This window comes from Aspergillus saccharolyticus, assembly GCF_003184585.1.
Source record: "Aspergillus saccharolyticus JOP 1030-1 unplaced genomic scaffold BP01scaffold_13, whole genome shotgun sequence".
NCBI classification, from domain to species: domain Eukaryota; kingdom Fungi; phylum Ascomycota; class Eurotiomycetes; order Eurotiales; family Aspergillaceae; genus Aspergillus; species Aspergillus saccharolyticus.
In genome coordinates, this window is record NW_020290623.1 from 644,136 (window position 1) to 668,300 (window position 24,165).

At 53.9% G+C, this 24,165-nt stretch overlaps 6 protein-coding genes across 6 annotated transcripts; 2 read left to right on the forward strand and 4 right to left on the reverse strand.

The window, feature by feature from the left end:
• Positions 1-373: 373 nt before the first annotated feature.
• BP01DRAFT_415676 (DEAD/DEAH box helicase) lies at positions 374-3,962 on the reverse strand. The gene is made up of 3 exons (XM_025579152.1): positions 3,260-3,962; positions 934-3,164; positions 374-879 (listed from the first exon to the last, which is right to left on the reverse strand). The coding sequence occupies exons 1-3, from the start codon at positions 3,901-3,903 to the stop codon at positions 389-391; spliced, it is 3,366 nt and encodes a 1,121-aa protein (XP_025431795.1). The 5' UTR covers positions 3,904-3,962; the 3' UTR covers positions 374-388.
• Positions 3,963-4,304: 342 nt separating this feature from the next.
• BP01DRAFT_356450 (SDR family oxidoreductase/polysaccharide deacetylase family protein) lies at positions 4,305-6,749 on the reverse strand. Its single transcript, XM_025574958.1, has 5 exons — positions 6,579-6,749; positions 5,766-6,348; positions 5,410-5,693; positions 4,954-5,331; positions 4,305-4,863 (listed from the first exon to the last, which is right to left on the reverse strand). The coding sequence occupies exons 1-5, from the start codon at positions 6,673-6,675 to the stop codon at positions 4,394-4,396; spliced, it is 1,812 nt and encodes a 603-aa protein (XP_025431796.1). The 5' UTR covers positions 6,676-6,749; the 3' UTR covers positions 4,305-4,393.
• A 2,289-nt stretch (positions 6,750-9,038) lies between these two features.
• Positions 9,039-10,837, reverse strand: BP01DRAFT_356453 (uncharacterized protein). The gene is made up of 4 exons (XM_025574959.1): positions 10,734-10,837; positions 10,361-10,642; positions 10,174-10,307; positions 9,039-10,118 (listed from the first exon to the last, which is right to left on the reverse strand). The coding sequence occupies exons 2-4, from the start codon at positions 10,585-10,587 to the stop codon at positions 9,460-9,462; spliced, it is 1,020 nt and encodes a 339-aa protein (XP_025431797.1). The 5' UTR covers positions 10,588-10,642; positions 10,734-10,837; the 3' UTR covers positions 9,039-9,459.
• Positions 10,838-14,270: 3,433 nt separating this feature from the next.
• Positions 14,271-16,358, forward strand: BP01DRAFT_40214 (putative choline transport protein). Its single transcript, XM_025578636.1, has 5 exons — positions 14,271-14,544; positions 14,600-14,646; positions 14,698-14,777; positions 14,829-15,321; positions 15,402-16,358. The coding sequence occupies exons 1-5, from the start codon at positions 14,362-14,364 to the stop codon at positions 16,171-16,173; spliced, it is 1,575 nt and encodes a 524-aa protein (XP_025431798.1). The 5' UTR covers positions 14,271-14,361; the 3' UTR covers positions 16,174-16,358.
• A 609-nt stretch (positions 16,359-16,967) lies between these two features.
• Positions 16,968-20,062, reverse strand: BP01DRAFT_356455 (ATP-dependent Clp protease ATP-binding subunit). The gene has a single exon (XM_025574960.1). The coding sequence runs from the start codon at positions 19,930-19,932 to the stop codon at positions 17,146-17,148; it is 2,787 nt and encodes a 928-aa protein (XP_025431799.1). The 5' UTR covers positions 19,933-20,062; the 3' UTR covers positions 16,968-17,145.
• A 2,162-nt stretch (positions 20,063-22,224) lies between these two features.
• On the forward strand, positions 22,225-23,962 carry BP01DRAFT_295475 (uncharacterized protein; the record flags this gene model as incomplete). Its single annotated transcript, XM_025571816.1, has 4 exons — positions 22,225-22,287; positions 22,347-22,529; positions 22,906-23,637; positions 23,819-23,962. 4 exons carry the CDS (start codon positions 22,225-22,227, stop codon positions 23,960-23,962), a joined length of 1,122 nt encoding a protein of 373 aa, XP_025431800.1.
• Positions 23,963-24,165: the final 203 nt, after the last annotated feature.

Sequence of the window (24,165 nt, forward strand, 5' to 3'; positions counted from 1 at the left end):
TATCTATAACTAACCAGTCTATCCAAGAATAGTCCGAGTCGTTCCAAGAAGAAAAGAAGATACAAGACGGAAAGGGAATACATCTGTATCAGTATACTACCTATAAGCACCACCATGCAAATGCAAGTAAGACATTCAGTCTATACATCCTAAAGCATTATACAGGATACCCTCGACGATGCCATAATCATAACTCCATCCTATATCTATACTCATTAAACCAATGTATAACCCCCCCACCCAGCCTTTCCGTTTCCAGTCAAACCCAAGTAAGTCCGCGTTTCGGTGCTAAGAGCCTGAAATCCTGAATCGTAGCCCTCCCCCTCCCCATCCCCTGATCCCCATCTTCCGTTCCCATCCCCAGCCTCGTTTCCCAACTCTTTCTTGTCTAGGTATTCCCACCACCGCTAGCTTTCTTGAAAATATATCCCACGCGATTCCCCTCGTCGCGCAACATAGCAACAAGGACCTCATCGTCCAGGACGGACTCGAGGGCCGGGACGAGCTCGTCATCGCCTCTGATCTCCTCGGGGGGCGCGGTGAGATGGTACGGGTCGATGTGGCGGTACTGCGCGAGAGATTGCTTGATTCGCTGTTTTTGGGTGGTGGTGGGGGCGGCTTGTTGGGTCTGGGTTTGTGCGGTCATGGAGGTGTCAATGTCAGCGCCAGGGACAGCGTCAGCGCCGGTGTCTGAGGGTGAGGAAGGGGGGATTGGACGGCGGGAGGCGCGCCGGGGTCGTGGGTTGGGCGCTGGCTCTTTCTTGTCTTTCTCGCGGCCGAGATGAGAGGCTTGGATGAGGGTGGGGAGGGCGGGGAAGTCCTCTTCATCTTCTGGTTCTTCTGGTTCCTCCTCCTCGGAGGCGGGGATGGGGGCCGGTTCTGCTTCGGCTTCATCGTTCATGGCAGATGGTGGCTGCGGCTGCGGCTGTTGACCGGTGCCTCCACACTCACACCCCAGCAATACATGCGTCTGACATCGACTCTCCTCGTCCAACCGGAACAGATCACGCAGCTCGTCGCGGGAAAAATGTGCCATTGATGATGACGATGATGACGAGGTAGCCGCACCATTGGCAGCATCTGTCGTCATCACGCTATCCGCCAACCCCAGCTTCGTCACCTGCCGCTGCCAGATCTTCTCCTCGAGACTGCCCTTCAGCAGGATTCGGTAGATCCGGCACGGCCGTTTTTGGCCGTCGCGGTGGATGCGCGCCATCGCCTGGATGTCCGTGGCCGGGTTCCAGTCGACATCGAACAGAACCAAGCGGCTGGCGCCGATGAGGTTCAGCCCCGTGCCGCCGGCTTTGGCCGACAGGAGAAACGCGAAGCAGAGGTCCGAGGGCAGGCGGTTGAAGTCCTCGACGAGGGCGTGGCGTTTCTGGGCCGGGGTGGAGCCGTCGAGGCGGAGGAAGGGGAGGGAAAGGGACGACAGCAGATTGGCGAGGAGGTTGAGGGTTGAGGTGTAGTTCGAGACGAGGACGATCTTCTCCGCGCGGGAGGTCATGCGGAGGTGATGAAGGAGCTGGTCGAGGACGCGGATCTTGGCACTCGAGGACGGGGCGAAGTGGCGGAGGAGGTTGGGAGGCAGGGAGGAGAGAAGCGCGGCGACGGTGGAGTTGGGGGAGCTGTCCTTGTTCTTGTCCTCAGTGGCACTAGGCGAGAGGAGCGAGGGGCTGTTGCAGAGCTTCTTGAGGATAGTAATGAGCTGGAGCGCGCTCTCGGTGTTGCCGATGGCGCTCTGGAAAATGGGCGATGCCAGCACGTTCTGGTAGATATTGGCCTGCGTGCGCGTGGGGTTGCAAAAGAGGACGTATTCGGATTTGGGCGGGAGGTATTTGGCCAGGATGTCTGCCGTGCGGCGCAGCATGAACTTGGAGGTCAGCTCGCGGAGCTCTTCGTTGCGGGCTTCACCTTTCTCGATGTCCTCCTCGGTAGCCTCGGGCTGTCGACTCTTCACGATAGGGATCTCGAAGTCCTTGACGAAGGCCTTGAATGTGCCCAGGACGCCCGGATTGACGAGGTCCACGGCCGCGAAGAATTCCTTGAGGTCGTTCTGGATCGGGGTCCCGGACAGGATGATCCTCTTGCTGGCATTCAGCGATTGGATGGCTTGTCCACTCTTGTTCTGGAGGGTCTTCAGCCGATGCCCTTCGTCTGCAATGATGATGTCGACGCCATTGCCTCGAGCCAGTCCCTCCTGCACCGACCTCAGCTTCTCATAACCCACAATCATGATACTATACGCCTTGCCCTTGGTGAAATCAGTCAGCCGCTTGCGTTTATCGTTGTCGAAGACGAAGACGCCAATGCGTTCGTTGCCCAGCCACTTGCGGATCTCCTTGCGCCAGTTACTGATCAGTGTCACGGGACAAACGATGAGCGCCTTCTTCACGACCGGAGAGTCGCCGTAGACGGGGTTCTGCTTCAGCAGCGTCCACAAGAGAGTGATGGTCTGCAGCGTCTTGCCCAAGCCCATGTCGTCCGCAAGGATTGCGCCTTCGCCGTTGAAGGAGCGCATCCCCATGACACACTCGTAGAGAAACTGGACTCCCTCGCGCTGATGGGGGCGAAGATGTTTCGCTAGGATGGGATCAACCACCACATCGACGATCTTCTTGCCGTTGGGCACGCACTCTGGGCGTTTCATGACCAACGCCCCCGGCTGGGTAGGGTCATGCCGGGGGACGGGCACTTCTGCAGCGGTAGAAGGCTGCGGTATGACAGTGGAATCCAGCAGCGGTCGCTTGTAACCCGCAGAAATCCCGCCTTTTTTGGACGCGGGGTTCGCAATTCGAATAGGACTGGGTTTCGCATCGACAGCCGCATCCTCTTTTCCTTTGCTCCCTTGTCTGTTGTTGCTGCTGCTGCTGCTGCTGCTGCTGCCACTCCGCACCAAACCAGATGCCTTCACCGATGTCACCGAAGCAGCAGCAGAAACAGCCCTCGCAGCCAGATACTCCCCCCGCGAGATCTCGCAATCCACCTCGACCTCCTTCCCAGCAATCGACAGCATGACCCCAACCTCCAGACCTCTAGCCCTCGACACCACCCCGCGACCCATATCCCGCCCCGTGGCATGATCGTGCATATAGGCATAGCCATCCTTCACCCGGAGCACCGCATCGCCATCCCAGGTTTTGTTTTTCTTGGTGGTTACTTTGCGCCTGTTCCCATGCATGAGATTGGTCTTTTCTCCTGTACCATAGACACACCCGCCCTGCCTGTTCAGGGAACGGACGGGGGAGGGATTACCACTCACCACAAGACATTAAAATAACTCTCCTGGCCCTCCTCATCCAAACCTTGACCCTTACCCTTCGCAGCAGACACACCAGTGGTAGTAGTAGTAGTAGTAGTAGTAGTAGTAGTAGTAGTAGTAGGAGTAGTAGTAGCAATAGTAGGAGGAGTAGGAGCAGTTTCTTTCCTCGCATCACCGCCACCACCACGACTCCCACTATCAGCACTACTCTCCCCCCTAGGCCGATTCAACCCCGGTCCCTCCCTCCCAGCGACTCGAGAAGAAACCGTCTCAGTAGCAAGCGACCTCCGGGGTGTCGGTGTGGGTGTCGTCGCCAAACACAATAAGGTCGCCTTCCCTCTTCTCTTCTGCGGTTGCTGTTGCTGTTGCTGCTGCGGCACCGAATCCACCACCCCCGGCACGACCCCCCGGTTCTCAATTCCCGTCACCGCATGATGTAAATGTATACGCTGTTTCTTCGCGGGTGGTTCGTCGCTTGCGGTAGGATCTTGATTGTTTGTAGTGCTGGCGGTCGTAACCGCAGCAGAAGGTGCAGCTGTAGCTGTAGCTGTGGTTGTGGTTGTACTAGCACCGGGAGTCGCGAACGGAGACGATGATGGGATGGGTTTGCGGATGAGCGGGGATTTGAAGGGTTTGAAGACCATACTAGCGTCCCTTATCACCCTGTGGGGTATGTTTGAGGGGGGGACTGGGGGAAATATTTGTTTCAACTAACTAGAAGGTGATGGGTTGTTTTTTGGGGTTGCTTTTGATGCGTGGGACGCGCCGGCGAGAGACGCGCGGTCACGTGGGTGTTGAGATTCGGGGTTGCCGTTTTGGGCCGAGGGTGGAGGTACATGACCCGAGTATATCCTCCATTGAAAATACCTCAGCTGTCGGTGTGCATGCATGCATGCATCGATGGGGGATGTAGTGAGGGAGGGTGGATTCTTCTTTGTCTGTTGTGTTGACTCGAGCAGGTGCGAGGGGATTTGTTGACAACTGGTAACTAAATCCTGCTACTAAGTTACTGGACTGTGAGAATTATTTGAATATGCCAGGGCACTAGTATCATAATATACTACCGACTAAATGCAGCCTTTTACTCACTCACTGTCAACACAACTCTCTACTTCTTAATCTACAGCTACTAGTCTAACAGACACTACTCATCGCCATCTCCCTCTCCCGAAACCACCGCGCAATCTCCCCCGTCTGACAAAACTCCACCTCCTCCCCCCAGCCTTGCAACCAGCGCAGCAACCGCTCCAGCATGCCAATGACATGCGTCATCCCACTGGTGTCCGGATGCATCAGCACCGGGAAGATGGGCTCCTCCTCGTTCTCGCGGATCCACAGGAAGCGGTCCTTCCACATGTTCTCGATCACGCGCACGTCCGTGTAGCCGTGCGAGTTGGGCGCGTGCGGCAGGAACTGCATCGGGGTCATGTCCTCCATGTACCAGTTACAGGGGACGCAGACGAGCGGACGACGGTCGGGCGTTGTGGGGGACTGTGGGATGGGGTGCATCCAGGAGGCGGCGGGGCGGGAGAAGTCGATGGGTTCCAGCGGGGGACGGCGCGGGGCGAAGAACGGATGGCAGTCGTGGTCGGTGAGGGAGGCATCTGAGGATTGCGTTAGCCCTTCCTCAACCAAACGCTAACTCACAGGCAGGCAGGCAGGCAGGCAGGCAGGTGGGTTCACCGGGAACAGACCGTATTCAAAGCCAAACTCCTCAAGCAGGTCCATCGTCGACTCCCGGAGCTGGTAGAGCGGGGCTCGATACCCGACGGGTTTCTGGCCGGTGAGCTTGGTGGCGATCTCGATGCATTTGACGAGCACGTCGCGCTCTTGCTCGACGGTGAGTTGATAAGCGCCCTCGTGGGCATAGCCGTGCAGCCCGATCTCGCAGCCTGTCTCTACCACCTGGCGCACCTCGTCGGGGAAGCTCTCCGCGGAGTGACCCGGGATGAACCATGTGCAGCGATCCGCCAGGTTGAGCTTCTTCAGCATGCGCACAAGTCGTGGAACGCCCACGCGGGCTGCAAAGAATCCGGCGGAGTAGTCGGCGAGGATGTTTTCGGGGTGTTGCCCTGTGATGCACAATAAAAAAAGAAACGGATTTCAGAATTGGATACGTGCCGGAGAGATGCGGGTGGGAGGTCACAAACCCGTTCCTAGCCATCCAGACACCGCATCCAGGTCAATGGACACGGCCACCCGGATCTTGTTGCGCTTCGGTGTCGTCAAGGTCGATGGAATCGACGACACGAGGGACAACTCCCGACAACCGGTGGTCGTCGTCTCCTCGCTCTCCTTCCAAACCAGACGTCCCTCCATGCCACCATCCACCCTCAAGCACTGGCCTGAAATGTGGCCAGCTGCACGATGAGAAGCCAGAAAGGCCATCGTACGAGCCACCTCCTCCGGTCTCGCAATCTTCCTCTGTGACACCCTACCTTGACCGTCAGCGACGTTTTTTCACCGGTCCCTGCCATCAGCAAGGGCAAGAGAGTTGAAAACTTACGTTGCCTGAGCCTCAACCCACAGCTCTTTCGGATCATCCAGACGGCCCTCAATGCGAGGGGTGTCAACCCACCCCGGAGCCACAGCATTGATTCTCGCCCTGCGGTTGAGCCGAACAATCTCGTTCTGCACCCTCCGAACCAGCCCATCCTCCTGCAAGCCCGCCTTGCCCGAGGCATACTCGGCATGTCCCTCCTGGCCGAACCTGCCTGTCTCGCTGCCCGTCACGACAATAGCAAGGTTGTCCAGCTCCCTACCCAGCGCCTGCTGGGTCTGCTGGGCGGACCGGAGGAAGTGTTTGATCGTAAGAAAGGTCCCGCGCACGTTGACGCGGTACGTCTTCTCCCACAGCTCGAGGGGAAGCTCCCAGAGGGGGTAGTCCTGGCCTTCATCGGTGATGCCTGCGTTGGCGATGAGGATGTTGATGGGTCCGAAGCGCTTGGTGGCCTGCGAGACGCTAGAGCGAATGGACTCTTCATCGGTGATGTCGCCCTGGAGCATGTGCAGTCGCGAGTAGACGTCCGCAGGGGCTTGAGCGAGCTCCAGAGGACGAAGATCCAGGGCGGTGACTTTACATCCTTGGTCTGTATGCAGGTTTTTTAGCATTCATTATCTCCCTCCTACTAGCAGGAACAAAATCTTATTATTGCACATGGCCTCCCAGACATACTGGGTATGCATTGCAGCCATTTCACTGCCAGCTCACGCAGAGAGACCAAGCTGGAGTCATGACCAATATAGAGATGACTACGTAGGCAAAGATTGGGGGGCGGGAGAGGGAGGCAAATGAAACACTCCAATCGATATCACTTACCCAGGAATTCCTGCACTGCTCGTCGTCCAATGCCACCCGCGGCTCCAGTGATTAGGACATGGAGTCCCTCCAGCCCGAAAAAAGAAGAAGAAGACATAGGAAAACAGTGGTTGCGTCAGTCCTCCGCTCAATGCCGATGGATCGATACCAGCAGTGTGCCCCTATAGTACGTCGTTTTAACAACCAGTCTAGCGCCGATGATGAGCAATCTTACTAGTGATACTCCGTAGGAAAGTTAGCCAATGGAAAAACTTTTCCCAGGGCTGGATGTAGCCTATGGCGTGTTATCTTGAAGATCGATCAGATGCACAAGTGCTTACGATTTCAATCTGTTCTCCTGCAGGGCATAGGGCTGGGCTGCAGGGGGAAGGAAGATGTTAACGTAATTGACGCAGCCAAGATCCCACTCCTTCTATGACGGTCTATCCACCACGCACAATAACTTATCAATCATCAAACAAAGACTGCTAGAGGATGTTTTTAAATTGTCTTGCGATCATTTGATCCAGGGGGAGGGTTCCCGATAGGCGCATCACGTGTCTGCTTTCCCTTCTCCTTTCAAACGGGATTTAATTTACGATAAGCAAAGGCGAATGAAATAAATGAGTTAGTATCTCAAGGCTGCCCTGCCATCCCCCCCCCTAAATCACTGCTTGATTCAACTCACGCAGCGCCCGCCTGCTTAGTGCAAGAAGCTGTACTCCGTTCTCTGGGCACGGAAGACCGACGTTTCTGGTGTTTTCGGGCCGAGCATCCCAAAAGAGGCTAACTTATCCCGTCCGTTCTTTCTTGCTCGATAGATAGAGCCTGCCTGCGTCCCTGGAAGGATTCAGTCCGGCGCAATCCTGCTCGTATACTGTGTATATGTGGCGCGCGAAGTCGCGTTGCGGTCATGGAGGTCTATTCCGTGTACGGAGTACTCCGTACAACGCCCAGTCTACGGAGTACTCAATCGACCCTGCAGGATTCAGCCCGGCTGACCGCGTTGGCTGTCCATGAGATACGAAATTTCAGCGATATCCTGCCTGGTCAACCGCGAGACATTGCTTAATGTGCAGGTTGAAAATCACAGTCGCGCTGTAGAGTCCTGAGCAAGGTCAATCCGCTACGGACTAGAAATGCCTACCTATTGACTAGAACAACTTGGGCTCGGCAAAAAAGAAAAAGAAAAAAAGCATGCAAGACTGTCAACCATGCAAGCACCGAGGGGCAATGCATGCCGGACCCGGACTTTTCCGCGAGTCCCTTTCATCGCAACCCCGGAGGTACTCCGTAGTCTAGAATCAAACCCCGACTCGTTAAGTGTCGACCAGAAAAGGAGTGCAAGCACTGACTGCGGCCATCCGTCTCCCTCAAAAAGTCTGAATGCAAGACTCGGGAACATCTCCCCGTCAAAAGCATTTAGCTAGTCAGGGGATTCGTGGATGGACAACCACCGATGCCCAAAAATATGAGAGTGCGGGAGAACGGAGGCCACTGCGAGTCATGCTGGAGACACACTCGATGCCTTATCATAGGGAGGTGGCAAAGACCCCTTCCCACGCATTGCGGGTACAGTAACTCACTAACGAGGGGAGAAGGGATCTTCTGGGGGAGGGCATTGTAAGCGGGAGTGCCGCGTGCATCCTGGCCGGCCTTCCGTGCTGTGACGACCCATCCAGGACTCCAGTCAGTTCTTGGTCCGTGGGTCGATGTCGGCCGAGAATAAAAAAAAGATCCTTGCCCAAAGCGGTTATTGCGGAGTGGAGACCGATAGAAAGAGAGAGAGAGAAAAGAAAAAAGAGAGAGGCACAGTATGGTCCATGGAATGGAAAGGGCTCTCAGGATTTTGATGCTGGCGATGTAACCAATGATCATGGTTGGAGAATGAAAATCACCATTTTCACCTTTCTCTCTTGCTGGTGCTCGAGGTTGGGTGGTCATCGAGATAAAAAAAATAAAAAAAAAAGAAGAGAGCGCAAGAATACTGGAAAGGCAGACTTTTTCTCCTGGTGCCTGAGGGGGCTTGTTGTTCTCACTTAAGTTAACATGACTGACTTACTTAAAAGGCTGAGGCGAAAACTCTGCCAGTGCATTCAATTTAATCTAATAGACGCAATCATGATTAACGGACGGACGGATGGAAGCGGACGGGGAATCTCCTCCCGGAGTAAACCGTCCTGTCAGACATTACAGACATTCGCCCCCGTGAATGTTGCCGCATTGGGGGACGCACGAAGCACTGAAAAGAGAGATTTTCCGTCGGAGATTTCCCAATCCATTATGGCATCAAGTGAGGTATGGAGTCAAACCCTCTGAACTCATAAAACGAGAATTTCGGAGCTGAGATTGAAGACCTCGACAAAGTGAGAGAAAGACTGGATGATGGGGCCGCGGGGGCGCCGGGCCGCAGCTGTCTGTGACGCATGGATACCGATGGATACAAATGGATACCGATGGATAGTTACCGTACCCTAAAATTACGAACAGTAACCTCCTGTCATGTCCCGTAATTAAAAAAAAAGGGTAGGCTGCCCGCAGCTGGCACGTGATCTTTGCGTCCATGGTCTGTACAGATCACTATTGAAGCTTGCGCTTATCTCTGTCCATTGGAGTCCCTTCGTATTTTGTCTATCCGTGGTAGGCATTGTCGCCCAGATCGATGCGCGTCACAATCACTCGGCTCGGCGGGGTGCCGAGCAGATGGTTTATATACAAAAATGGTTTGCCAATCAGGAGTCACCGCCAAATCATGCCATAGGTCTATCAACCAGTATTGATCACAGAAGGAAAAGAGGTCAAGGAGGGGGTTAGAAATAGTGGAATGAATGTAAGGTAGAGTAGGGAAAGAAGGCCAAGGTAGTAGTAAGAAATCGGAAATGAGTGTAAATGATCGAGCCGCTTAGGGCTCGGGATGATGGTTTGCGTCCGCGCCCCGCGAATCCCAATACTCGGACGGTCGTGTCTCGCGCTCCACGGTGACTGTGACATCCTGTCGGATGCGGAGGGCTCGTTCGGATCCATCGTCACTAGGCTCGCGATCGTCCACCGCTTCGGTGCTGACATCCGACACAGCCTTGCTGGGAGCCACAACAGTGCTTTGGTTATAGGTGCGCAGGCTGAAGTCGCCAGACCGCAACTGACTGTGAGGCCCGTAGTGCTGATACGCAGACCCTTTTGGCGCGTATGGTCCCGTTCGATAGCGGTCTGTGCCCCGGTGTGACCCTCCAGTCCAGCTCTTGAGGGCAGGAAACACATCGCGGAGAAGAGACCACACCAATGGCAGATTCGTCACCAAGATGGCAACAGTTGCTTCGCGGAAATACCAGTTCATGTAGACGTAGGAAATGAGCGACGGTACCAAACAGTAGAGTTTGTTTAGGAGGGCAGCGACAATGACGAAGATGCCCATGCCGAACAAAAGCATGAGGATCAGCTTCTGCTTCAGAGGCACGCGTACTTGAACCAAGAGAGGGATCCCAATGAGAAGCATCAAGACATCGGCCGAGATGGAAATGACGCCTTGGACAATCTCGTAATACTGATAGGTCGAGCATTGCTCTGCGGAGGAGTCAGCACGCAAGGGACAGTAGATCTTTGGAGACGACTAACTTACCATACGGCGTAGGCACAGCCCAGTAATTCTGGATTGGCCGACAGATCAGGAACAAGGACAGCTCGGTGGCCACGAATCCAAGAGCCACGTAGATGGCGAGGTAGTTAACCCATTTCCTCTGACGAAGTCCCTCGCTGTAACGTCAAGGTCAGTCTCCAGGACAGTCATAAATCTGTGGTGAACATACGTGATGCGAGCATATATTACCAGCATGCAGGCCTTCATTGCCCAGATAGCGAGAAGGAAGCAGTGCTCGGACACAAAGACCCATTTACTCCCTCGAATGCGATCGGCTTTGATGCTAGGGGTTAATGCCTTGATATCATCCTCGCTCATCAAGTTCGAACCCCCGCCTGAAGCGACCTGATTGAGAGCAACACACAGGAGAGTGTACCAGACAACAGCGAACATCATCAGGTAATCATCCGACTGGAGATTTCTGACCCCTAACCGACGGATTCGTGCAACGCTAGACACCACCAACAAGTCGTGGTTAGCGCCGCATTGACATCTATGATGACCATATGTCTCTATTATGGGACATGTTAAAGATGACTTACAATCTCAGGACGGCACCCAGCACCCCTACACCATAGAGCGTCCACGTCTCTCGCGCAAAGTCGCGTGCGAAAGCGGGGCTTAGACTGGCCATCGAGCTTGAGTGCAACCTGGAAGCCACGAGGTAACCGGTCAATCGAGATCCTTCCCTGCAAGGGACCGACAGGGGACAGGGCTCGGGGTAATATAAGTGAGCTGTACTCACATCTTTACTAAGATAAGGTTGGGTACCGGCACGCCGGCCAGGGGAGAAAAGTGTCCAGACTCGGTCAAGCAATCAAAAACCGGCGAACCAGGGTGTAAGATCCTGGCTAGCTCGATGACTGCGTGCGTGGAGAGATCATGGAATGAGAAGATAGCACTCGAGCGGAGGAGGTGGGCGAACGACAGGCATGATCTTCAGGCTAAGCCGGATCCATCAGTTGGATGGTGGTCGGTGATTGAATCACCAGCGAAGCCCATGCAGGATGAGCCAAGCATGCTTTCCAGGCACCGGCACTGTCCCCACGGTTTGAGTTCTTGGTCTACCACCATCGTAATCATCGGAGCCACGAAATATCCGTGATCCAGAGCAGACTAGGTGCTAAGCCAAATCGAAACATGTATGGGGAGAACCCGGAAGAGGGGACTTTGGGCGGAAAAGATCATCCATCACTCCACCAAGTGAGCCCACGTCCCACAAGACTGCACCTTCGCACACGTATGTGTACAAATTGTTCTCAGTCAATGGATGAACCGCACTTTCTTTGACTTTGCGGATGTGGGGCCTTTAATCCCGCCTAGTTGCAACTTAATTTGTATTCGATTCTCCACTTCGTTAGCAATCTTTTGAAATCATTTCATGCACCACCAGCTGAGTCGGTCGAAGCCAAACTCTTTTCGTTGGAGCCAATGTACCCTGTTTTGGGACGTATACTTTGTATGCGAAAGACCTGGCGCACACCCGTTCTGAACCCAATCAAACAAATATCGGTTGGTGAAAAACCTAGCATGTCACACGTTGCTGTCTCGGGTACTCGTCCTGGTAGGGGCTTTGCACCCAAGTGGCGTAATGGTCCATTCCAAGTCGATCCTCCGCTCAAGCGAAGCGTCCCTAATATGGTCGAGTTTCTGGGCAGTGGAGGGTTCCGACCTCCGACACATTCAAGGCGAAGACCAGTTGATTAGTTTCAGACACGGCAGTTTTGACGCGACATCGGGGGTAAGACGAATTGTATCCCGAGACAATATAGAGGAATGGGGCGTGGCTTCTACCGTTCAGAACCACGAACGGCACTAAATTACACCCCTGCTGCAAATGCGCAAATACTCATGTGCTTATGCGGTAAGCGACAGCACACTTGGATGTGGAGCACCTCGTTCTGTTTCCCTAAGGTATAACCTTGCATGACTAGTTCATACTTGTGTTACCAGGATCTCTCGATTGAGCTGCAACCAGTGCGATCCGTTCATCCGCTGCTAGGACACCCCACCGGATCGGATCACGACGCCTCACATCTGGTGTGGGCAGCTGGAGAAGGGTGGATTGCGACCATAGGCGTAGCTAAGATGCACTTTGCAGATCAGCAAGCGAGTTCAGTGCTTTCATCGTGTGCGCTGAATCAAGAAAGAAAAATCTGCTCGCCTATTGAGGGCGACTAGCAGGGGTGTGTGACGGTCCGGAAATAGTTCTACACCTGCACGTTTAGCTTCGCGAATCCGCCGCTAAGCTCGTGCCATCTCGATCTTGACTCCTGTTGGTGGGCTGGAAAATGAACGCTCATTGATTTTGTTTCACCAACCTACGGGCTGGAAGCATCATGGTCCGTGTTCCGTCTGGAAGAGGAGGATTGTTCGGTGTTCAGTGTCCCTTTGCTGCGACGTACGCAGTACCATGGTTGTCACGCCTCGGCCGCGTAGCGCCGAGCTCGTATCAAGAGCTTATCGAGTGTATAGCTGCGCAAGACACGAGAATGAGGAACGATCGATCGAGAAATCAAACAGAATGTTCGAATGAAGCACGCGACACCTATGACGCTAATGGAGCCAGTAAGTCCACGGAGGGCGAGGGTTTGCCGCTAAACTCTGCCTGGCAGGGAATGGAAATGGGGGATTTGGAAGAGAAACACTAGTCGAATCCAACCTTTGGGATTCCGGAGTCGAGACGTAGGTGGAGTAGGAAGCCGGTAGTGGCACTACTGGAAGAATCAGCATGCCAATGACCATTCTCTCCCTGTTGCGCTGCGAGGCTAGCTCGTTACGAACGTCTAGTCCATGTAAAAAGCTCGATGTGTCCGGGATTCGTGGGGAGGGGGGGCAAAACGAGAATGATGATTGAGTGTCAAAGTCTGCCACTAGGTGATTCCTAGACATCAGTCCGTCGATGATAGCCTGACTGGACCTGGCAGTACTTCGGAGTAGTAGTCAGTGACTATCAATGAATGAATAAGAGGGATTGATAATGGCGGGAAATCAATCGGCCGCGGCTCTTAGCGCTGGACGGGACGGTGGCTGCCCCCGTGTTAAGGCATCCATCACATTACCGCTTACGGAGTACACAATATGCTGCAGCTCGTGTGGTTATGTTTAGTGCAGAAGACTAGTCGATGTTATCTGAAGGCTAAGGCTTTTAGAGTACGATAAGCATGAACAAGCAAGATATACGGTACATAAGTATACATAAGTGAAAGCATGTTTCCCTGCGTTGAGATTCTTTCTTCTTCTACTCTTTGCACAGAGCGCGCAACACGGGCCACATACAACCCACACACACACACACACACACACACACTCTCTCTCTCTCTCTATCAGCTCTTTCTACGTCAGTACTAGACACCTAGTCACAGCTGGTCATGCTGGACTCGATTTTATCATTGAATACTCAGTAGTAGGTTCCTCAAGCATCTTGATGCTCACTACTAGCTTCCCCAGTCTACCCCGGATTGCAAATGGATTCTGATGAGCCAACAGAAACTGCCTGTGGAGCAAAGACAAGCATGAGTCTATCTTGTTGCCCCCAGCTTCGCATACCTAAAATCAACCTCGCAGAAGTGAAGCACGCAAAGAGTGTATCTGCTATAGCTCCCCCTTTGGGACTAGTGGCTTCTCATGGCTTCTCCGCCTCTCCGCCAATCGGAGTCTTACATCAGCGAGCGCATCCCATGATTGGGCGATAACGGCCTTTTCCCCGGGCTGAATGGGACCCACTCGCGATTCCAATTGATGGACGGAGTATACGAAGAGAGGGAGAGGAGCCCAGGTACATCACAACGACCTCTCTCCCTCTCCCTCTCCCACTCCCTCTCCCTCTCTCTCTCTCTCTCTCCCTCTCGCATCTATAAACTCCTCTTCTCATCCACCGTCCTCTTTCGTTCTTCTCTTATGTGTCATCTTGACCCTTGCATAGTACCCGAGAATTAGGCGATGATCGTTTCGGATTTGTGAAGTTTCCTACGCCTCGACCATCCATCAGTTGTCAGTCACACAGAACTTGAAGCCATCGATCAGCATCATCGAGAACACTGTTTCAACAACGGCCGTGTCACTAAACAGACGCCTTGGACAACTCAAGACTGCTGCAAAGCCCCCTCAAATCAGTCGATATCCTCATCATCGGGCCCTACCACGATATCCACCCATACCACTCCCAGCATGACGACAGAGAAGATAGCAGAGAAGCTAGATCCTCTCGAGGCTAAAGAGGATGCACCGTCCGTGGAAGTAGTCAACGCTTCTGGCCACCGCCAGGAAGTCGAACGAAACTTTAGTCTATTGAGCATCTGTGCCGTTGCCGTCACGACCGGAAACACATGGATTGCCCAGGGTGGCAGTGTGGTACGCCATGGACATTCATTCCTCAGGCCTTGAATGTAGAGCTAACGGCATCCAGACCACGGCATTGAGCAATGGAGGTCCATCGGGAGTTATATACGAATTGTACGACCCCTCATCTACAGACCGCAGCTCAACCGTGCTAACATGACCCAGCATCGCTGTCTCAATATGTTACTGGCTAGTTGCAGCCTCGATCGCAGAACTGGCATCTGGCATGCCATCTGCTAGTGGAGGTACGCAATCTTTCATCTGACGGGGCGAGTCCTCGCTAACGCGCACTCCAGTCTACCACTGGGCTACCATCACCGCAGGCAGATACGGACGGGTGTGCGGGTTCTTTGCGGGGTTCTGGAACTCGCTAGCATGGATCCTGGGGGCAGCCTCCATGTCAGCCATCCTGGGACAGCAAACGGTGTCAATGTATGCCCTGATGCATCCTGGCTTCGTGCCCCAGTCCTGGCACATCTTTGTGAGCTTCGTCATCTGCACGTGGATGTGCTGCTGCATCGTGCTCTTCATGAACCGATGGCTCCCTCATATCGGTAACCTCGGGCTTTTCTTCATTCTGGCGGGTGTCTTCATCACCATTGTTGTCTGTGCCGTAATGCCACACGTCAACGGCACCGGCTACGCAGCCAGCAAGGAAGTCTGGAGCTCCTGGCAGAACGACACAGGCTACACCAGCCAGGGCTTCGTCTTCGTAGCCGGCATGCTCAACGGCGCATACAGCGTCGGGACCCCGGACTGTTCATCGCACCTTGCCGAGGAGATTCCCCAGTAAGCCCACCCACCCACCCTATTCTCACCTCTCTCAATCCCACAACGCCCGATCTAATTTTCATCCCCTCCCCCCTCAGACCAAGCCGCAATATTCCGAAAGCTGTCCTCGCGCAAATGGCCGTCGGCTTCACCACGGGCATCGTCTACATGATCGCGCTCTTCTACAGCATCACAGACCTCTCCGCCGTCCTCGACAGCGTCTACGGGTTCCCGCTCGCAGAGATCTACTATCAAGCCACGGGCACCCGCGGAGGGGCCCTCGGCCTCCTGATCGTCGCCTTCCTGCCCACCGTCATCACCTGCGCGGGCTGCTACATCACCGCGGGCCGCACGCTGTGGACCATCTCGCGCGACCAAGCCACCCCCTTCCACGACTGGCTCGGCCACATTCACCCGCGCATGCACAACCCGTTCAACGCGACCCTCGTCTGCGGGGCCTTGGTCACCGTCCTCGCCTGCATCTACGTCGGCTCGACCACCGCCTTCAACGCCTTCGTCGGCTGCTTCGTCCAGCTCTCCAGCCTCTCGTACTTCGCCGCCATCTTCCCGCACGTCGTCCTCACGCGCCGCGCCTCCTTCGCGCGCGGCCACTTCTGGATGCCCGGCGTGCTGGGGTACCTCGTCAACGCCCTGAGCTGCGTCTACATCCTGGCGTTCGTCGTCATCTTCTGCTTCCCCTACACCTTGCCCACCGACGCCCAGTCGATGAATTACGCCAGCCTGATGACTGGCGGGCTGACTGTCTTCGTGACCGCGTGGTGGCTCTACAAACGGAAGGAGTACACGGGGCCCAAGGAGGTGCCGGTGTCTGATAAGGTCGTTGTGGAAGGCGTCGCGGGAGATGCATAAATGAGAAAACCTCGTTGATGAATTGGAAAATCCTTTTCTGGGAACAAAAAAAAAGATTAAAGATAAACAGACCACGGCATGCGTACATAGCATGGTTCTATGCGTCCCGCTTCTCTGAAAAGAGAGTTCATGTGTATAAAGATCTTGTGTCTTTCGTCTACATTGAAAGTTGGTCTTGCTTGGGATTTTCTTCTATCGTATTGGAACGAGAAATTTTCTGGAGTTGTTAAAGGCTTTTAATAGTGTTCCTGGTCTGGTCATGTTGATGTAACTGATTTATGCATATAGTACATACATACATACATACACACAACTCTTACATACGCTTGATGATTTCCAAGTTGGGAGAGAGTTCCTGGAAAATTCTGCACTAAATAGGCGTTTGTGCTGTTTTGAGGAAACTCTTTGTAGCAACAACACCCGCAAGAAGAGATGAAATCAGACTGTTTGGACGCGTGTGCGCTGCCAAACACGACCCTGCAGGTAGTTGAAACGGATCCGGCTTCGCTTTTGATCGTCTACTGATGTTGCTGCATACTCCCCCATAATTGGTGTGTGACGTGAAATCTTTCATGGATGAGTAGAAGCAGGCGAGCGGCCAAATTACTTCGCTGCACCAAGGCTGGGAACATTCTACTTAATGCCTAATATGATAAGTTTACTGCGAAAGGAGAGAGAAAGGTTGAAAAGATCAATAAGATGTCCTGTGAATTAGCTCCACAACTAGCTAGTTGAGAACCACCTATTAAACCCTGATTTGGACAAACCATGCCACTACTTATATACTTTTGAATATGCTCACAAAACAAGCCGGCCTGTCCAAGATAATTGGAAACAATTGTCCCGAAACAGAAGAACGAAGAAAAGAAAACCCAAATCATGCCTCGTGAATCATGCAAAGGAAATGCGGGATTCTCAATCAATATTAACAATCTTCATCACTTTCCTTTTCCGAATCGTCTGCAAACCTCCTTACTCGTACAAATCCATGTCACCACTGCCATCTTCCATCTCAGCCAAAGCTTCCTCGTCGCTGTCGAACATGTCCTGATCTCCGTCGCCATCAGTCTCATGGTTCGGAAGGACATCGATGCGACCATCGCGCATGACCACGCGAGCTTCTTCGCCGTTGCGGATGCTGCCACGCAGGATGAGGACGGCGAGACGGTTGAGAATTTCACGCTCGATGATGCGGCCCAAGGGACGAGCACCATAGGCGGGCGAGTAGCCGGAGTCACCAAGGTAGTCTTTGACTTCATCCGAGCAGTTGATGATGACGTTGCGCCCGTTGTCGTCGAGACGCTTCTGGACCTCGGAGAGACGGAGGTCGACGATCTTGCGGATCTCGCGCCTGGTGAGACGGTTGAAGATGACAATGCTAGAGATACGGTTGAGGAACTCAGGCAAGAAGTAGTCGCGAAGGGCGCCCATAACGAGCTCGCGCGTCGCGGGTTCGATGCGGCCGTCCTTGGCGGCAGGGCGAGCGAGGAACTCGGCTCCCAGGTTGGACGTCATCACAACAATGCAGTTCTTCGCGTCGACAATTCTGCCCTGTCCGTCGGTGATGCGGCCGTCATCCATGAGCTGGAGAAGGACAGTCAAAACTTCCTTGGCAGCCTTTTCGACTTCATCGAACAGAAGAATGGAGAAGGGGCGCCGGCGAAGGCTTTCGGTAAGCTGACCACCGGCATCGTGGCCGACATAGCCGGGAGGTGCGCCGATCATACGGCTCAGAGAGTGGCGTTCCTGGTACTCAGACATATCGAACCGGATCATGGACTTGGGATCGTCGAACAGAAATTCCGCCAAGGCCTTGGTAAGGAGCGTCTTACCCGTACCCGAGGGACCGCAGAAGAGGAAGCTGGGCGGCGAGTTAGGGTTGCTCAGACCGGATCGTTGCAGACGGATCGCATTGGAAACAGAAGTGACAGCCTCCTTTTGACCAACGACAATCTTGCTAAGGTACCTCTCCATGTTCAACAACTTGTCCTTTTCGGTGGTCTTAAGACGAGTCACAGGGATACCGGTCCAGCGGGCCACGATTTCGTTGATCTGGTCGGGGCCGACGGCGTCTGCCAGCAGAGCCTCACCCGCATCGCCCTGGCGAGAGCGTCGCTCTTCGTCCGCCTTAGCGCGGTCGATTTCCAATCGTTCAATAAGTTGCTTGGTTTCAGGAATAGCATAGTACTCCAAATCAGCGGCAGTTTGGGTGTCACCGGAGCGCTCGGCTTCGTCACGCTTGACCTTGAGGGAGTCGAGCTTCATCTTGGCTTCTTGGATGGCTTTGCTGCGCTGCTTCTCGCTTTCGTACTTCTCCCGCAGGGGGCGGAGCTCTTCTGCGACATTGGCAGCCTCCTGCTTAGCAACTTCCAAGCGGGCCTTGGAGGCATCGTCTTTCTCGCGCTCGAGAGCATGGATTTCGATCTGCAGCTGACGAAGTCTTCTTTCGAGGTTGTCAAGAGCTTCAGGTTCGGATTCACGGGTGACCCGGACAGCGGCAGCGGCCTCATCAATCAAATCCACAGCTGAGTCGGGAAGGCGACGCGCCGTGAGGTAACGAGCAGCCAATTCAGCTGCAGAAACAATGGCACCGTCGAGGATGTTGACGCCGTGGTGCACTTCGTACTTCTCCTTCAAGCCACGCAGAATCGAGATGGTTTCATTGACGGTAGGTTCCTTGACCAGGACCTGCTGGAACCGACGCTCGAAGGCCTGGTCCTTCTCGATGTACTTCCTATATTCGCCCAAAGTGGTGGCACCGATACAGTGCAGCTGACCACGAGCCAGCATGGGCTTGAGCAAGTTGGCAGCATCCATGCCGCCTTCGCCGCTGGAGCCTGCGCCCATCAGGAGGTGGATCTCATCGACGAACAAGACGATAGTGTCCTTCGATTCTTCAATCTCCTTCAATACGCCCTTCATGCGCTCCTCAAATTCACCACGGTACTTGCTGCCGGCCACGAGAGAGCCAACATCCAAAGAGAGCAGCCGGCACTGGGCCAAGTTGGCAGGGACATCGGCGTTGACGATCCGACGCGCCAGTCCTTCAACAATGGTAGTCTTACCCACACCAGGTTCACCAATGAGCACCGGGTTGTTCTTCGTGCGCCGACTGAGGATGCGGATAACACGTCGGATCTCTTCCTCTCGACCAATGACGGGGTCGATCTTTCCTTCTCGAGCCAGCGAGGTCATATCGATGGTGAATTTCTTCAGGTTCTCATTTTCGCTCTCTGCGTCAGCGGTCTTGGAGTCGACCCGCTTGGTACCGCGGATCTGTTGTACGGCACTGTCGATCAATTTGACGTTGGGGACGTTGGCGTCTGCCAGCGCACGCTGAACTTGGGAGTCTTGAGCGCACGCGGTGATAAGATGATCAATGGCAACATAGCTGTCCTTCTGAGTCTTGGACAGCTCGCTGGCAGACCGGAGGACCTTGGCGAGTGCGGGCGAAACGCTGACGGTCTCCGGAGGTGGGTCTTGACTGGGCAGACGCACCAGCAGCTTCATTAGAGAGCGCTCGAGCAGCTGAGGATCGCCATGTGCGCGTTCGATGACCTGACGGAAGAGAGGAGCGGAGGCAGTGTCGTGGGATGGATGGGCGGTAGCTTGTTGGTCCTTGGACTCGTCTGGAGAGGGATTCAGGAGAGAGACTGCGAGGTGAAGAGGAAGAATCTGCGAGTGGGAGTATTGTTCAGCCAGACTGCTGGAGTCCAGTAGAGCCTTGTTGGCCTTGTCTGTAAACTGAGCACCGTTCATGTTGTGAAAGTGGGGTTGTGATGTGCGGATAATTAGGTATCAGGTAGTAAGGTGTGAAATTTAAAAAAGGTAGGAGAGATGATGTAGTAACGAGGAGGAGTGTCTCGTTCAGATAATTATTAGGATGTTCAAGTATTAGTGTTCTGTTGTGTTTTGATCTGTAGAATGAAGTGAATGAGTCGATGGTGGATTGGCATGACAGGTGAAGTTATAGAAGCTGGTCAGGCATTGCCGGCTTCTTGCCATGACGACAACAGGGTCGGTTCCACCGCCTTCCAGAAACACCGCGGGGCTGCTCGGAATTGCTGGATTGGCCTCGACGTCACGTGCAGCTGCTGGAAGGTCCTGGATGCTCGGCCTGGTCCATCAGGCCATCAGGCCATGATGATCAGGTAATCAGGACCCTGTGATGCCAAAGTTGAAGTTGGCCAACGGAGTCATTTTCCTTCTCCGGATACTTTCCGTTGTCTCCATCGCCTGTCTATTACAAAATGACAGGAACTGACTATTCTCGACTTGTCTTCTGCTTTCCTCCTCTTCCCTCTAGTTATCCCCACCGACATCATGAGCCGTCTGTCGCACGAAACAGTAATGCCCCTCCCCACGTTGGAGAGGCATGGTTGTGATTGGCATGCTGCTGGTTGGTCTGGCCCGCGATTAGACTACATTAGAGTTACTAAGTCACGCCGACACATCATGAATGATTGAATGCTTCCGAGGTTAGTCCGGGATTACGATGCACAATGCGCAAGACAATTAGCATCTACGCGAAGGCAGCTGGCAGCAGCAGCACCGACAACAGCAACATTCTCTGCAATTTCTGTGCGCAGAAATATCCATCTCTGAAATTTTGGTGGAGTTTCATGACCAACTTCCTGGACAGAAGTTGATGAGAAGAAAATAGAAGAAAATTAAAGACATCACAGACCATTCTTGCGGGGCATTGACTTCCCTCCCATCATGTCCAACTTTTCCTTGTCTGCTCTTTTCCTGAGACTGTGCTTCCCCCCGCTTCTGCTATGGAGAAAGCAGCCATGGAAACGACCGTTTCCAGACCTAGCCCGTGACGTCAAAGAGTGGACATCACTGGACCTTACTGGATATCCCCTCCTCGCGTCCATTGAACCGCCACAGCAATTGGCCGCTGAGGAAATTTCCTTCTGGCTGAGATGCCTAACAGGGAATGACCAACCGTGCGTCAGGAACGGGGAACCTCCGCGATCGGGCGGGCTGGGCAGGCTCCATGACGGCGCTTTTGTGGCTCAACCCAAAGTCCCCCCCCCCAGGCTTGATCAAATCGAATCCAGGGCAGATAAGCCCGGTAAGTTCTGTTTGGGATAAGTTATCGATTTACCGGGATGTCAACAGTTGGGTCGAACATTCTTTGAGTGCGGGATTATTCGATGATTATTGACTTTATGCCTTGCATTCACTCATTATCGCTATCACCACGCATTGCTTCCCTCGGCCTGTGCGGGATTAACCGAACAGCACTGCCAGGCATATTCGAACCGCTAAAAATGCGTGGAGGTATCCGCGAAGCACGCCAAGGGGGGACTCGGATGAAGAACGAGACACACTACTTGTTCGACTACATGACTAAAAGACCCGGTCCTTATAAAGATGGATCATGGTGTATATTCAAGTCACACGAATTAAAATAGCAGCACGAGAAAGCCAATAGTGGATTAGAATAGGCTCGTAGTACGAGTCCGCCGCAGCCCTGCTCCATCGGGGTACGATCCACGGGTCAATCTGCCCGGTTTCACTCGACTTCCTCTCAGAAAAGAGGAAAAAGAATAACTAAATACTTACTTCTCGTAAGCCTCGCAGTGTCTGTTGATCTCTGCTTCGCTGATTGGAGTCGGATAATAAAATTGTGGACTGACAGTATATAAATCATGCCAGCTCGCAATCGGGGTTTCCCCTCCCTTCCTTACTTTCAAATCAATCAACCTGCAGACTCAAGAAATTTCATCTTTTCCCAACTGCCGCCTGCAACATTGCTTGAAACAAGTTCGTCCAAGCATATTAGTATTTACTGAAGTACTTACTGAATATCCCACCACCCCACTTCGAGCATCCAGTAAATCGGACAAGAAGCGGGTGTTACATCCATTATCTTTCCAAGTACCTACACGCCAGTGGTGAAATTCCCTGGACGATAGGTTTAGTTAGTCACTTTGACGTGGAGAAAATCCTGAAATATCGATTTTCACCGCGATCGAACCACTTCCACTTCAGAAAGTACCATTCCAATCCGACTATCGAGCGGAAGAATATTCTGTCACGATGTCGCAGAAGCCCATCTTTGTGGCTACTCACCCCCGGGCGTGTTCCACGGCCTTTGAGCGAGTCAGTTTTCCCCATCATTTCTGGCTGGTCAACATTTCGCTGACTCCCTTCTGATTCAGGTCTTCATGACTCAACGGGATACCATTCAGTGTGTTCACGAGCCATTTGGCGATGCTTTCTATTATGGACCGGAGCGGTTATCGACCAGATTCGCCGACGACGAACAGGCCCGTCTGGACAGCGGATTCAGCCAGTCGACGTTCAAGACCGTCCTGGATCGCATCGAGCGCGAATCATCTGAGGTCCGACCCTTTTTCTTGCCCTTCTGAGTTCTGTCCCATGCATGCCCTCTGTCCCTTTTTGTTCTTCGGCTGTCGTAGCTTGAGATTGTCGAGGATCCGTTCGAAAGCGAGCGCGATCTAGTTGTTCGAGACCCGGAGCAAGACCATTGCTTTGGCCCTGACGATGAATCTACCACCATGATTCTGGTTGGTTTGTGGCATCGCTTTTCCCTACCCACATTTCCGGGAGATAACCCAGGAACCCAACAGGTTGGATCCTAGGGCCACCCTCTGAATGTGCTGCCCAAGCAACCTCATCCCCAGACCTACCACCCCTGCACAAGCAATCATCCACAACCCGCATCATGCCCAGCTAGATACTTATCCCAAGGAACAGGGCAAACGCGTCTTCATCAAGGACATTATCCACTATCTGCTGCCCCCGCACGGTCAGCCCGCCAGCATTGCGCCGTCGCTGCACAGAATCAAGCGCGGCGTAGGCACAGACCAGCAGGGGCAGCAGCAGCAGAAAGATATCCCGGAGACGCCTTACCCGTACTCGACGGAGGCAGAACCGGGCAACCCGACCGTGATGCCACGGGCGCTTCTGTCGCAGTTCCACTTTGCGTTTTTGATCCGCGACCCGCATTATAGTGTGCCCTCGTACTACCGCTGCACAATCCCGCCGCTGGACGCGGTGACGGGGTTCCAGAACTACGACCCCTCGGAGGCCGGGTACGACGAGTTGCGGCGGACGTTCGACTACCTGCGCGCGACCCATCTGGTCGGGCCGCGGGTGGCCACGTACGAGGCCGAGACCCGCGATGACTCGTCGTCGTCGGTGGCCTCGTCGCGCCCGTCCTCTTCGGCCTCATCCGCCAGCATGAGCGGGCCGACCGACGAGGAGACCCAGGAGGTCGAGATATGTGTCGTCGACGCCGACGACATGCTCGACAACCCGGCCCCGATGATCGAGGCCTTCTGCCGCAGCGTGGGGCTCAAGTATGATCCGTCGATGTTGTGCTGGGACACCGAGGCGGACCACGCGTACGCGCGGGCCGCGTTCGAGAAGTGGCGGGGGTTCCATAACGATGCGATCGAGTCGACGGGCTTGGTCGGTAGGAAGCATGTCAGTATAAGCCCTTCTCCCTCTCCCAAGGAAAAGATGCATCAGACAGAAAGTCGAGCGACAAATCTGTTATCACCTACCTACCTACCTACCTACCACACTTCACCTACTTTCTCTTTCAACCTCAGCCTCACCCTCTCACAACACATCGTACGAGGGTCACAACTAACAACCCTGACAGCCCAAAGCCCGTAAATCGGAAGCAGAATTCGACGCCGAATGGCTCGAGAAGTACGGCCCGGAAGGCGCCGCTCTCATCCGCAAGACCGTCGACGACAACATGGAGGATTACCTCTATCTGAAGAGATTCGCCATGAAGGTTTAACCAGCGGCATCATGAGGCAAAAGTGGTGTTGTATCTATGAAAGAAAGAACGAGAAAGAGAGAAAGAAGATTGAAGTAAACAGCGAGAAACCAAGCATTGTGCGAGGAAGACTCCACAGAAACAGAAACAAAACAGGACCGAACGGGGGAAGGGGAAAGCAGGGTTGATATGATTTTTACTCTAACCTAACTACTCCGTTTCTC